This window comes from Stegodyphus dumicola, chromosome 2 (assembly GCF_044657685.1).
Source record: "Stegodyphus dumicola isolate Sdum_Otavi_A_Nest chromosome 2, ASM4465768v1".
NCBI classification, from domain to species: Eukaryota; Metazoa; Arthropoda; class Arachnida; order Araneae; family Eresidae; genus Stegodyphus; species Stegodyphus dumicola.
The window spans coordinates 186,907,133-186,921,696 of NC_140769.1; the positions used below are offsets into that span (position 1 = coordinate 186,907,133).

Below are 14,564 nucleotides of genomic sequence, written 5' to 3' on the forward strand. Positions count from 1 at the left end.
GCACTCGAGTCTGGTTTCGAATATTGCCATTCACAAATAACTTAATGTTCATCTATTTAAATTATTTAAACTACAAGATTTTAATACTATTTAAAGCTGTTACAGTATACTGCAAAGTGAGTTTCTTTGGTTAGGCAACCAGAGGTTAAATTCAAATTTTTCCAACTATCTAGCCAATTCAAAATATTATTCATAAAAACATATTTTTCATCATTTTCTGCCACAGTGAAAGGTGTTTCAAATACATTATTTTTATGAACCCCTTTAAAAATAGATTTCACATTTAAAATTGACCACCATGTGTTTATTATTTTAATAAAGTTTCCAGTTTCTTGTAATCCCACAACAATTTTTTTAATATAAATATACAAATTATCCGCACTAAGTGTTTTCACCGGCAAAATATGTACAACATCCTTATAAACAGATAATAGGCTGTGAATCATGAAAACATATGCACTAGACGAGCATTTTTGCAATTATATGCCATTCCACACAAATTACCACCTTTATAATCAAATGCTTGATTTAGATGAATTTCATCAATCATTAAAATAACAAGCAGATCTTTTTCTGATAGCTCTTGAAATTTAAATTTTATGTAGCTTAGGAACTTTTGGTTGTATTGTTCATTTATTGGATATATATTAAAATCTGAAAAAATTTTCTGAATGGTCCATGGATGAGGCATAATAATATTTTCTGAATTTCGAATAAAATTATATGCATGTGGTGAAATTGTGTGAAGTAAAGTGGAAAATATTAGAAAGTCTGTAGAATACCTATATTGCTGTTTTTCTGAATTCAAGTTTGATAGTTGCTCAAGGAGAAAATTTATTTCATTGTTTTTATGTGGAATTTTCTTTTTTAAAATTGTCATTAATTCATTTACAATTTGTAAATAATTTTGAATACTGTCTTCAGATGAATCATTTGAGGCAAATAGGTCTAATTTCTCTAAAATACTTAAAATATCTTTAAGGTTGTTAATTTTTGATGGGATTACATATTGCTTCAGTGATTTAATAGGTATATTTCTAATTGCTACAGATATATTCAAATTACAATCAATAAATAATGATTTTAGAATTCTTGGATTGTCATTCATAGTATGTATAGGCCTGTGTATAACTATCCAGTTATCTGGTAAATTCACAGTATTAAAACAAATTTTTAGTTCATCTAAATTATAAAACATTTGTTTTCGTTCATACTCTTCCTTTTCAGCTAAGCTACAGGCTAAGGCTTTTTCGAGTGCATCTTGTTCTCTTTTGAGTCTTTTATGCTCTGGTGATTGAAACACTGGAACTAAGATGACTCGGGCCATCAGGAAACAGACTTGGAATTGCACCATTCTTTAAACGAGGATATGACAATGGTATAATGATCTTCTTTCCAGTTTTCTCATCAAAGAATTCAGTTTGCCTCAGAACATCCTCTTGCTTGAAGTGAAGTTCACACACCTTTTAATATGAAAAAGAGCAAATAAATAAACATGCATCAAAAGGTTAAACAATTATAAAATCGTAAGCATTCGCCATCCTTTAAATACATGCACAGTCTAATAAGGGTTTTATTGTATTTATATTTAATCATGGCAAAGCACTCAAGAGCTATCTGCTTAAGGGAAGGGTTACCGTTGTGGGAAAACGTTCATCATTTAATTTCTTTAAAAATAATACAGGGCGATAATGTTTGGATGGTAACAATTTGAAGAGATATAGCCATTTAAAGTGCACAATGCAAAAAAGTGATGCAGCCATTTAGAGTGAATAATGCAAAATCTTAAAACAAAACTATCAACTCTTTTGGGCTAAAAAGAGCCATGGATGCTGTCATAAAGTTTTGAAAAGTGCAAATAATTAGCACATGTTTGTTGTCATATGTCAAATGCATATAACATAAGTAATATTTAATTGATACATCCTCAGGTAACATACAATTGCTTATGTAATATATAATTGCTACATCCTAAATATTTCTTTCTTCAGTTATTTGAAAACAATACTTGGTTATGGAATTACATTCAAAATGGTGATAATACAGTTATAAAAAGAATAAGATTAACCATCAGTTGATGGATAAGAATAAGATTAACCACATTCATTCGTACCATTCAAATATAAAGTTACTTGCTCTTTTTCTAAACATTTTTACAAATGATATGTTCACAACCAGAAGTACAAATTTACTTGTGTGCCTATGAATGTTTATATTTAAGAGCATAAAACATCATTAGTCATTAAAAAAAATTCATTTTTCTTGAATTATTGAAAACAAGTATAAGTGCTAAAATATGATACACAAAGAAAAAAAACAAGAATTTGTATATTTAACAGTTTATTTGCAGTAATTAAATATTTTAGGCTATTCTTATGTAATTTTGGAGTGAAATATTCACATTCATCAATCGTGTTTGACATTATATTACTGTGGAAGGCTCACTAGATTGCTTATTTTCCATATAATTTTCTTAACTTTTTTCAAAAATTTTAAAAGTTATATAACTTATTAATACAATGAAACATTTTCATATTCCACTGCAACAAGTATAAATAAACAAAACCCCTTATATAAGTGTTTTTAGATAGGAAATTAATGTAAATTTCAAGCCCACAAGAACTTACTGCCAGTAGCAAGTGAACCACTGTAACAAGGTAGGTGTTATTGGCATAAGAAACTCGTACTTTTATAAATGTGTGTGTGCATGAAACAATTTAATAGGCTAATTAGGATTTATGCTAACATGTAGTGAAAACTAGTAAGCTTACAATCTTAGGCAATATTATTTGAACAAGACAGTTTAATTTAAACACCTTGTAACTTATTCCAGAAATTAAAATAATTACTGTCAAAACTAGTCCATTTATACGATTGTTTTCTTTTACATATATTTCATAATTTTTTTAAGGATTTTAGAATTAATAAAGTTTAGAACATTGCATAATTAGCATTAATTTCCTGTTCACATGAGTTACGAGCAAAATGCATTCTCAAATGCTCCTAGCATATAATAAATGGGCATTGCATACATTCAGTTTTAAAAAGAAAAAAAAAAGAAAAATAAAATAGTTGGAACGAGACTTATCTAAATCAAAAGAAATAGTATACCGAAACAGTTAAATACTTATATCTAAAACAACTTTAAATTAACGCCTTTAAAATTACGACTTGAAGCATTTTATATTTATCTACTTAAAGTTATAATATGAACATTATAAGGTTGGTGGATTTTCTATTGACTAGTTATTGAGAAAAGGGTCCATTTTATAATCACTTTAAAATTCAGTATAAGCTCTGTATAACATAAATTGCTGAAAGATTAATCAATCCCAAATCAATGTGCGTGTTATAAAGATCCCGACGCCGAAAATATAAATTACTGAAAGAATTCATTAATAATACTCATTCATAATAAGAGAAATTTCTGCCTAGTAAATAAATATATAACTATGCTTGTATAGAAAATAATTAAAACTTCGTTTTATTTTCTATGGTTGAATGCAATGGAACTTTAGTAAATTATTTCCCTTGCAATCAGAATTTTTTGTTTTCACAGTTTCAAGTCATGCTTCTTTCAATGACATTAATCTTTCAGGAATTTTCTAATTTAAAAATAAAATGCATGCTTACCTTTGAATGTTTCGTAGGCTTGAATCCATCTTTTCGTTTGCAGTTCCAAATCCATTGTTTTCTCAGTTGTTCTTCCGTAGGAAAACTAAATACAGCCACCTTCGGGCCATTCTTATAATTTCCTTTGCATGTTGCAACACAGCATTTATGTGGCATAATAAAAAATAAAGTAATTTAAATGAAAAATGTTCTATTAGAGCACACTACACTTTCAAACAACAGTCAGTTCACTACGCTACGACACCGAAGTATATTCTTTCATTCTTTGTCGCGAGGAAGATGGTAGGAATGACGACTTAGATGACGTCAGACCGTTCAAGCAACCCTAGAGGCTTGGCTTCGTATATAGGAGGTACTGGGTAAGTGCAGTTACATATTATGTTAAATTTAGGTTAACTTTTTAATTCGGAAAAGCAAAAAGCAACGATTTGAGCATAATTACTCGAAAACTGTTTACCCATGTTTAAACCATGTTAAAACATGTTTAAACCATTGTCGTAATTTCGGTCGCGTAAATTACTAATATCTAAACCGTGAATGTCTAAAGTGCGGCCCAAAAGCCTTTAAAATTCGGCCCAAACGCAAATTATGAAAGTATTTAAATTTACACATTTTTATTAAAAAATAATTCTTTGAATTTAATTCATATATAATTGATTCGTTGGCATTTGTTTTAAGATAAAAATTTAAATAAAAACATCTTAGTATGTTATAATGTATTAACTGCAAAGTGACATTCAACTGAAAGAAAAATTTGAAAATGTTTCTTTACTGAAGTTTTATAAAGATTACCTACCCCGCTGTTCCGGTGCACCGGAACAGAACAACTCAACCTGACTCTTTCGCTTTTGGAACTATGCCAAAGAACATTTAATTCAGTTTGAATAGTCAGACTCAGACGAACGCATTCGCAAGGCAGCTGCTATGCTGTATATTCTTCACTGTTTTTTGTTCTGTTCTCGTACTTATAAGTGTTATATGTTATTTTCTTGTTTATGTGCAGTTATTTAATATAAGTTTCATGTTTAAAACGAGGACGTGTTTTGAGTTCCTTCCCATTTACATCGCAACATAATATTTTGGAGGCACCGGCGAGATTTCGGTTTCATCAGCACTGCAACACTGCATTCGGTACAGTAATGGATACTACTGGATACTTTTAGCTTCGAACTTCATTTAAAGACCAAGCAAGATAAGTATTTTTTTTTCTTTTTTTACAAGTTTGACTTTCGTTTTCCTCATTGCACCATTACGTCGTAATGGAAGACAAGGTTAGGATTGCAAAAAATAGTAGAGGTAGAGCGAAAGCTGCTCTTACCAGAATTTCAACTTTCATTAATGATGATAAGCAGTTATTCGAAAAATACGATTTAATGAATAAACTTCAAAAAATTGAAAGCGTTTATTCTGATTTTGACAAGGCAGACTCAGAACTTCCGCCGGAAAGTTCTGAAATGGAAGAATTTGAGAAAAAATACTATGAAACCAAAGCCAAACTACAACAAGAACTTGAGAAATTAAATGTTACTGTTAATATGCAAGTTACTAATGTTAATGAACGTCAAATGCCAGGTTATAGTACTCCAAATACTGCTAATAATTTTAAATTACCGAGAATAAATATGCAATCCTTCAACGGTAATTACAGAAACTGGATGTCTTTCAAGGACTTATATGTATCATTAGTGCATAACAATGAAAATTTAAGTAACATTCAAAAATTTCAATACCTAAAGGGTTTATTAACTGATGAACCGGCTTCTGTTATTAAACATATTCCCATTTCAGAAAATAGTTATATGGAAGCCTGGGGAAAATTATTATCTAGGTATGATAAAAAAAAACAAATTGTCACATCACTAATAAAAACTTTCATGGAACAATCTTGTGTGATTAATGCAAACTCAATTAATTTGCGAAAAATTGCCGATAAATCTGATGAAATTATCAGAGGTTTAAAATCTATTGATCCAAAAGCTAGTGAAAGGGATGTCTGGCTAATTTATATTTTATTACAGAAGGTTGACAACGAAACATGTAAACAATGGTCTGAATTTTCAGCAAAAGTGGAATTTCCTACTTTTGAAATGTTTATTCAATTTATAAATGATAGATGTTCCTCGTTAGAAATTTTCCACGAAAAAGAAAGGGAAAAAACTCAACCTAGTGTTAAAAGATTTTCTGTGAACAAAGGTATCAAATGTATTATGTGTAAATCAGATCATTTTCTGTTCAAATGCCCCAAATTTAAAGCACTAACTGTCAAAGAAAGAAATCAATTTGTCAGGAAAAATAATCTTTGTTTAAATTGTTTTTCTAGTCAGCACAAAAAATCTGAATGTATGTCTCAACATCGTTGTCATTATTGCCAGTTATTGCATCATAGTACTCTGTGTAAAAATCAGTTAAAAAGTTATTCAACATCTGCGTCTCTTTCTGAGACCAGTTTTCAGTCAGAACAGCAAAGAAAGAATCCAACCGCGAATGAAATACCAAACATTGCGTCTACGAATGAAAACAAAAACGGAACTGTAATTCAAAATAATAACGTTCAAACAACTTTTGGCTTATTGCCAACTGCATATGTAAATGTAATTGATTCGATGGGTCAAAAACGTAATATTAGAATGCTTTGTGATAGTGGTTCCGAATCAACATTATTATCTGAATCTTGTATTAATTTATTGGGATTTAAAAGAAAAAATGCGCGTTTTCCTGTCAAGGGTTTAGCTGAGTCAGAAGTCGCAGTTACAAAAGGTTGTGTTGAAATCGAGTTGATGTCAATCCATGATGCATCAGTGAGAATGCCAATTAAGGCATTTGTATTAGATAAACTAACTGCTGCGCTTCCAAGCCAAAAAATAAATGAGAAAGACTTTTCGCATTTGAAAAATGTAAAGTTAGCTGATCCATATTTTCACATTCCGGATAAGATAGATATTATTCTAGGATCTGACTACTTGTTTTCTATTTTACTTCCTGGACAAATAACTTGTTCTCAAAGTGATTTAATTGCTCAAAACTCAATTTTTGGTTTCCTCATATCCGGAAAACTACCGGAATATCAAACGAAATCAAATTCACTTTCAAACATGCATATTTATGAAATAAATATTGACAGCGAATTGAAAAGGTTTTGGGAGTTAGAAGAAGTACCAAATTCAACTGACACTGCATTCTCGCCTGAAGAACAATTTGTTGAAACACATTTTCGGGAAAATTACTCAATTAATTCAGATGGTCGTTTTGTGGTGAAGTTGCCATTTTTAAAATCTAAATCTGAATTAGGTAATTCAAAACCAGCTGCACTTTCTCGATTATATGCTATGGAACGTAAATTTAAGGAAAACTCGGAATTTGAAAACCAATACAAGGATTTTATGCATGAATATGAAAATTTAGGTCATATGGAATTGGTCACACAAACCTGTTTAAATAGATTTCAGAATGAGCAATATTTCCTTCCCCATCATGCAGTGATCAAGCCGTCTAGTACAACTACTAAATTAAGAGTCGTTTTCGACGCTTCATGTAAAACTTCCAACGGTAAATCATTGAATTCTATCTTGGGTGTTGGTCCTAAATTGCAACGAGACATTTTCGAAATTTTACTTAATTTTCGATTTCCGGAAATAGTCTTTTCAGCAGACATAGAGAAAATGTACCGTCAAGTTTTAGTGTCCGATGAGGATCGGAACTACCAACAAATTCTTTGGAGGTTTAATCCTAACGAAGAAATACGCACATACAAGTTAAACACCGTAACATATGGTTTAGCTCCAGCTTCTTTCCTAGCCACTAGATGCATTAAGCAAATTGCACTAGATTATTCACAAAATAGTGCTGTGTCTCATACTTTACTACACGATGTATACATGGATGATTTGCTATCGGGTTCAAGTACCGATAGTGATGCAATATCACTTTGTAAGGAAATTACCAATATTTTACAAACACACGGTTTCCACCTACGAAAGTGGAATTCTAATTCAAATGCATTTCTTGCTGAATTTCAAGAACATTGTTCAACGGACACTAATTTAGAAAATATTCCTAATGATAAGGAAAGCACAAAAGTCTTAGGATTATTTTGGAACTCTTCAACAGACACATTCATTTTCAAACCCGCACTTGCACTCACCTCACCGCTGACAAAAAGACACATTTTGTCCCAATCGGCACGCATTTTCGATCCATTAGGATTAATTTCACCATGTACTGTTGTAATGAAAATTTTTTATCAGAAGCTCTGGCTTACAAAAGGGGACTGGGATTCTCCTATTCCACAAAGTCTTGCTGAAGATTTGTTTAAATTTCAGAAATCTTTCAATGCAGTTGAACATTTTACCGTTCCTAGAGGTGTCACGCTTATTTCCTCTGACACATTTGAATTGCACGGCTTTTGCGACTCGTCAACACTTGTTTACGCTGCTGCAATATATTGCAAACAAATACACGGAAATGAAATAAAGATTTCTCTCTTAGTTTCTAAAACTAAAGTCGCACCTATTAAACAAGTATCTGTTCCTAAATTGGAACTATGCAGTGCTCATTTGCTTTCAAAGTTATATCGTACAGTCATGAACACTCTCAAAAAATATAAGTTTGATGTTTACGCTTGGACTGACTCCAAAGTCGTACTTTCCTGGCTCTCGGCACATCCCCGTAAATGGAAGACTTTTGTTGCAAACCGGACGACTCAAATAATCGAAGTACTTCCAACAAAATACTGGAGGCATGTCCCTTCCAAAGATAACCCAGCAGATATCGCTTCGGTATTGATCCCAAATGTCTTCCTAATTGCAACTTGTGGTGGAATGGCCCAAGTTGGCTTTTTTTGGATTCGGCTCACTGGCCGAAAGAGGAATCCGCTTCCAAAGAAATCAAGGATCTAATTAAAGCTGAACAAAGATCTGATCCTATATTTTCATTTCATAGTGCTACATCAAATGAATTATATAGTGATTTATTTGAAAAATATTCATCATTTTCTAAGATTATACGCATTTTAGCATATTGTTTAAGATTCATCAATAAGTGCAAAACCAATAACAAATGTCAAACACTTATAACTGATTCCTTTTCTCCACTCACTTACACGGAAACTAAAAATGCAGAAATAATCATAATTCGATGGGTTCAGAAAGATTATTTTAATGAAGACCTAAAATGCATTAAAAATCAAAGATCGTTGCCTAAGAAAAGTCAGCTACACTCCCTCCATCCGTTTATAGATGAAAACAGTCTTTTACGGGTGGGAGGGCGTTTACAAAATTCAGAATTGTCTTTTAATCAAAAGCACCCAGTGATTCTACCTGCTAAACACAAGATAAGTGAGCTCATCGTAAAAGAAAAGCATGTGACTTATTTACATGCTGGTGCTTCATTACTGTCCCACATTATCAAACAATCATATTGGATCATAGGTGGAAAAAAGCTCATTAATAAATGTGTTCACAAATGCATCAAATGCTTCAAATTTAAAGCATCCACCGCATCTCAGCTTATGGGTAATCTACCTAAGCATCGTGTAACACTCGAGAGGCCTTTCTTCAACTGCGGAGTGGACTATGCCGGTCCTATTTCAATCAAATTCAACAAGGGTCGTGGAGCAAAATCAACCAAGGGTTACATTGCTCTATTTATTTGTCTCGCTACTAAGGCACTACACATCGAGGCAGTGAGCGATTTAACCGCTGATGCATTTTTAGCTGCTTTGCGTCGCTTCAGTGCTAGACGAGGAGCTCCAAGTCACATTTACAGCGACAATGCAACAAACTTCGTTGGGGCTAATCGAAAACTCAGCGAAATACAACGATTGTGGGCCTCACTTCCTAAGAACGAAGCCGTTGCTCATCATTTAACTCAAGCATCAATAGAATGGCACTTTGTACCTCCAGCATCTCCTCATTTTGGAGGAATTTGGGAGGCCGCAATTAAATCAACCAAATATCACTGTAAAAGAGTAATAGGTGAAACGCTACTTACTTTCGAAGAATTGACAACTCTATTGGCTCAGATAGAAGCCATTTTAAATTCTCGTCCGTTATGTAGTGTAAACAATACTGACATTGATTGCATTAATATTCTCACTCCTTCACATTTTCTTACAGGAGACGTGATCCTATCCCCTTCTGAACTACCTCTTACTAGTCCTGCTAATATACGGAATAGGTGGGATCTCCTTCAAAAGATGCGCAAGGACTTCTGCAAATCATGGACCAAAGCATATCTATCTTCTCTTCAAACCAGAAAGAAATGGAAGGACACTCAGCCGAATATGAAAACTGGAGACATCGTCCTGTTACTAGATGATGGTCATATTCCAGGTTCTTGGTCACTAGGGCAAGTGGTCGAACTTCATCATGGTGCTGACGGACTAGTTCGTGTGGCCACGGTTAAAACTAAAAGCTCTATTTTTAAAAGAAACATTCATAAATTAGCACCTTTGCCCATATATCAGGACTAATGCCTGATAGGGTGGGAGTATGTTCCGGTGCACCGGAACAGAACAACTCAACCTGACTCTTTCGCTTTTGGAACTATGCCAAAGAACATTTAATTCAGTTTGAATAGTCAGACTCAGACGAACGCATTCACAAGGCAGCTGCTATGCTGTATATTCTTCACTGTTTTTTGTTCTGTTCTCGTACTTATAAGTGTTATATGTTATTTTCTTGTTTATGTGCAGTTATTTAATATAAGTTTCATGTTTAAAACGAGGACGTGTTTTGAGTTCCTTCACATTTACATCGCAACACCCGCGATAAATATCGTAATTTTCACAATCATGCTTTATTAATGTCTTCAGCTTTTAACTGTACCTATATTTGTGAACAATTATTTTCAAGAATGAAGCATACAAAAAACAAAAATAGGACAAAGATCAGTGACAAAATTCTTGAAAATGCATTAAACATTGCAACCTTGTCTATTGAACCCGATATTGATTTGCTTGTTCAACAAAAGCAAATTCATCCATCTCATTAATTTGAAATTGTCCATCTTTATGAAGTCCAAACTAAATGAAGCGAAACTTTTACAAATTAATAATAAATATGTACCTATACATATCTAATTCAAATTTTAAAAATTAATAATTAAAAGAAGTTAATTTATTTTAATAAAACAACATAGAACTAAATTTTCTTTCAATTTGTTAAAAAATATTATATATGTAGCCCCGCAAATTTTTTTCTTTGCAATGCGGTCCCGCACATTTTTGTCCCTTGCAATGCGGCCTTCAAACGGTCACAGTTTAGACACCCACGAGATCTAAACCATTTTCCTCTAAATTCTTTAATAAGAATGTTGTTCGTTCTCCACCGGTCGTATTTGTTGTAACACCAAAATCTAAAACCTTTCTTCATCACTCATGTCTGCATTTTCTATATAAAGATACCTCATACAAATTAATATCTGCTCTTGATAGCTGGCATCAGGGGTACAATCAAGTAAAATAGAAAAATACTTTTTGCTTCATTTTGAATTTTATCTTCAAGGCAATGAAGCATATTTTTTTTAGTTTGAATTTTATTAATATATACAGACATGATAGGGTCAAATTTTGTGATCATTTCTATACACTTTAAAAAATTATTATTTCTTTCGAATAAGTTGTTACTGGAACGACGAAGGGGGCTAAGTTTTGTTTGGCTAAAAACTGAATGGCATAGATAATTCTTTCAATAACACCGCGATAATGATTAATCTCTTTTTCTAATAATCTTTGAAATTCCGAATCAACATGTTTATTCTTTCGTAATCGTTCTAAGAAATCGGGCCAAAGATGTAGATTCTGGAAATGCATTTAAATTTTTTCATGAGTTTTAAGTGCTCATTTAAGTGGTTCCATTCGTTAAATTCAGAACTACTAAGTTTTGCGTTGCTGAAACTGTTAGAAGTTTTTGCAACTAAAACAATAAACATAATATTTTTCAGCAGAATTTAGCAACATTTTAACTCTTTTGTTGTTTGGCAAGATTCGACAAAAGTACATCTAACAAAATTATGTCCATTTTTGTCTTTTGGGAAACCGAAACTCAAAACCAGGATATCCAGGACCATTTTCTATTAAGGCCTGAACTTGGGATGGCAATAAGGGACTTGGGCATAATCCGGAATCATCATACACCAGGAAAATGCGTATCTACTGCAGAAAGTGTAGATTTCACTAGTATTTCTTCTGTTTTTTCGACCGGCTACATTGAAGTTAAAGGTAATTCCCGTATGAGAACACTTTCTAACACTTTCTGATTATTAGTTTCTTTTGGCAATTTCAATGGCAGCTGAGACGTTGATGGACAACTAGTGCTAGTAGCGTCAGCTTGGGTATTCTCTGGATTTGGAAAATACTAAGTAATTTTAAAGTTATGGTTTTTTTAAGTCTTCTTCTCACTTTCTTTTTCTTCATTGGATTCTGATCCTCAGACAGTTTTTCTGTTTTTCTTCCAACATCTGGGGAAAATAGAAAAAGCGGAAGTAAAAATAAAGTAGAAAATAACCAATATAAGAACTATTGCGTAAAACACATCTTAGGAACACTGGAAAAGTCACTGTTTGAAATATTTTACTTCTGAAAAACTGAGTACATCTTAAACCATTGCTTGGAAAATATATGAACTATTAGATCAATACCACATAATTCAGCCCACCAGCGGCCGAGCGGTAAAGTCGCTGAACACTGGTAGTTCGGTCCGAGGTTCGAATCCCGCGAACGGGCTGGCTGCATGGGCGTTTTCGTGGTTTTCCCCATGTGTAACGTGTATACGAGCCAGTTTTCTGCGAAAAAGGTGATAATGTTGGTTCAGTAACAACTTTTATTTTGGTATATTTCTCTTGTATGACTTTTAAAAGGCAAAATTTAGCATAAACATGTTTTTTGAAATCAGTGGTTGGATCTTCACTGTTGCCATCGCTATCAACCTCCAGATTCGGCTGTCGACCTCCAGATCATTCTTGACCCTGTATAAAATTTCAACGACCGCATGGTCCGACTCTTTTTGGGCTTTGCATACAGACTGTTTTAGGAACCCCTGGTCTAGTGCGTATGATAATTTGTTCGGCGTTTTTATTCTTATACTGAAGTAACAACATCCATCGGATTTTGGGGGATCTTCCACTTTGTTAGCGACAATAAAAGTCGTTTACGAAGACACCACTGTCGGATCATTGTGTCTGAAGCAAGGAACTTGAATGTGAGTTTCGAATCCTTTAGTCTAAAGGCAATAATGCAATGTCCATTTGATGGCAGAATTCTAAATGTTCTGACAGATTTTGATTTGCGGCAGTGAAATTTCAGTGCATGCAATATTTAAAAAATGTAAAGTACAAAAGCATTGTTTCAGTGAGTTTAGGCTACTTTTGATAATATTTACGGGGGGAGGGGTCCTAAACCGGCAGTGGTTGCAGTTTCTCTATATCCGGAACATTCAGGATGATTTAAATAGTATATCGCAGGAATCATACTTTCGCTCTGCGAATTATATATTTATGTAGCTATAAAAAAACAGCAAGGAAAATTGATCACTTAAGAACTTACATAACCAAGATAATTTTTCTCATAAGCAAAATCTTCAAATCTCAATCTACAAGCGAATAAAGAATTTAGAAACATTTATCATTTTAACGGCGTTCTGCAAAAAATATTATTTCAGGGTTGTTCAGTCTTTTCGTAAACCTATGTATTCCCTCCCTTCTCTACGGGAGGCGTTGCGATCTATCGTCGCGTGGGAATAAATTTCTAATAATACAGTAAATGGATAATTAACGATCGACAGATATCTCGGGATCGATGCTTTGGGCAGTCATTTCTTCATGCTTCTGAAATGATTAGATAATTCATTCTTAAATTACTCTGTTAGAAATCTTTTAATTAAATTTACACCAAATTAAATTAATAGGGAAAAGTTCTGCAGATTAACATTGATAGATGTATCTCCCGTGTAAAAGCCTTTCGATATCCCATGTTTTTATAAAAATTATTATTATTATTATTATTATTATTTACGATACTTTACAGAAGGAAAAGCTAGCTTGAAATTTTCGTTTCTCCTTGTTCTTGACACTGATCTGCGTAATAATTTGCGATTGGCAGCGTCGATTCTGGACCGTCGATGACCGACCTTAAAATTAAAACTGGCCGCCCTTTTTTTTTTTTTACAGAGGTATAATATGTTTGATAATCATTTCGTTGCCCTTAAATTTAACCGCCCACGTGTTGTGCACCATCTTGCCTTCCGCTAGGATCGGCCCAGGTGATTCGTCTGCATCACCCACTTGTGGTTTCACACCTTGTTGGTTATTAGAAAGGAAAAAGATCTTCCGCTTTTCGTGCTTTTTATTATTACTTTAAAAATATGAAACCAATTCCATTATTTAAATAAACATACGAAGCCAATCCATTTTCAGGAATATCAACCGATGGAAAGGTAACACATGATTTTCTTTAGTAGCTTTTCATTTCTATTAATACGCTGATCGAGGATTTGTCGTAAAAGTTTGCATTCTGAATTATTTTCACATCTTCATATTCAGTACGCGTGGATCTTTGAGGTAACTGTTATAAATCGTCTACAGTGGTAATCTTTATCAAGTTTTGACTGGCATTGTTTCGTAGAGATTTTGGCAATCTGGTTGCCCTAGAGTTGCAGATAACATATTTTCCTTTAAATAAAGTCGAGAAAGAATCTGCACTGCTTCTTCCGTACTTTAATTCGGTGGTATGCCTTTTTAATCTTGTTTGATTATAACCAAAATATCGCAAAATTCTAGTGCTATACTGTACTATAACACTGTTGCGTGCATACGGGTTCGTAATGGATTGAATGCACAAGTCGATAAAAAGTTAATAAAATTTATTGTTATTCCAAGAAATTAAACAAAATGCTGAATTTTCCTCAGAGATATTTCTACAATATCACAATATCTCA

General features: G+C 33.0%; 1 protein-coding gene across 1 annotated transcript; it reads right to left on the reverse strand.

The window, feature by feature from the left end:
• Nucleotides 1–1,280: 1,280 nt before the first annotated feature.
• On the reverse strand, nucleotides 1,281–3,908 carry LOC146998680 (THAP domain-containing protein 2-like). The gene is made up of 2 exons (XM_085810251.1): nucleotides 3,634–3,908; nucleotides 1,281–1,463 (listed from the first exon to the last, which is right to left on the reverse strand). Exons 1-2 carry the CDS (start codon nucleotides 3,787–3,789, stop codon nucleotides 1,281–1,283), a joined length of 339 nt encoding a protein of 112 aa, XP_085666377.1. The 5' UTR covers nucleotides 3,790–3,908.
• Between the last annotated feature and the right edge of the window lie 10,656 nt (nucleotides 3,909–14,564).

What these genes read in the sequence shown, in the direction of transcription:
- LOC146998680 (XM_085810251.1), bottom strand. Translation starts at nt 3,789, where the DNA reads ATGCCACATAAATGCTGTGTTGCAACATGCAAAGGAAATTATAAGAAT. An exon ending in AGCCTACGAAACATTCAAAG is followed by an intron (nt 1,464 to 3,633) that starts GTAAGCATGCAT and finishes TCATATTAAAAG; the next exon opens with GTGTGTGAACTTCACTTCAA.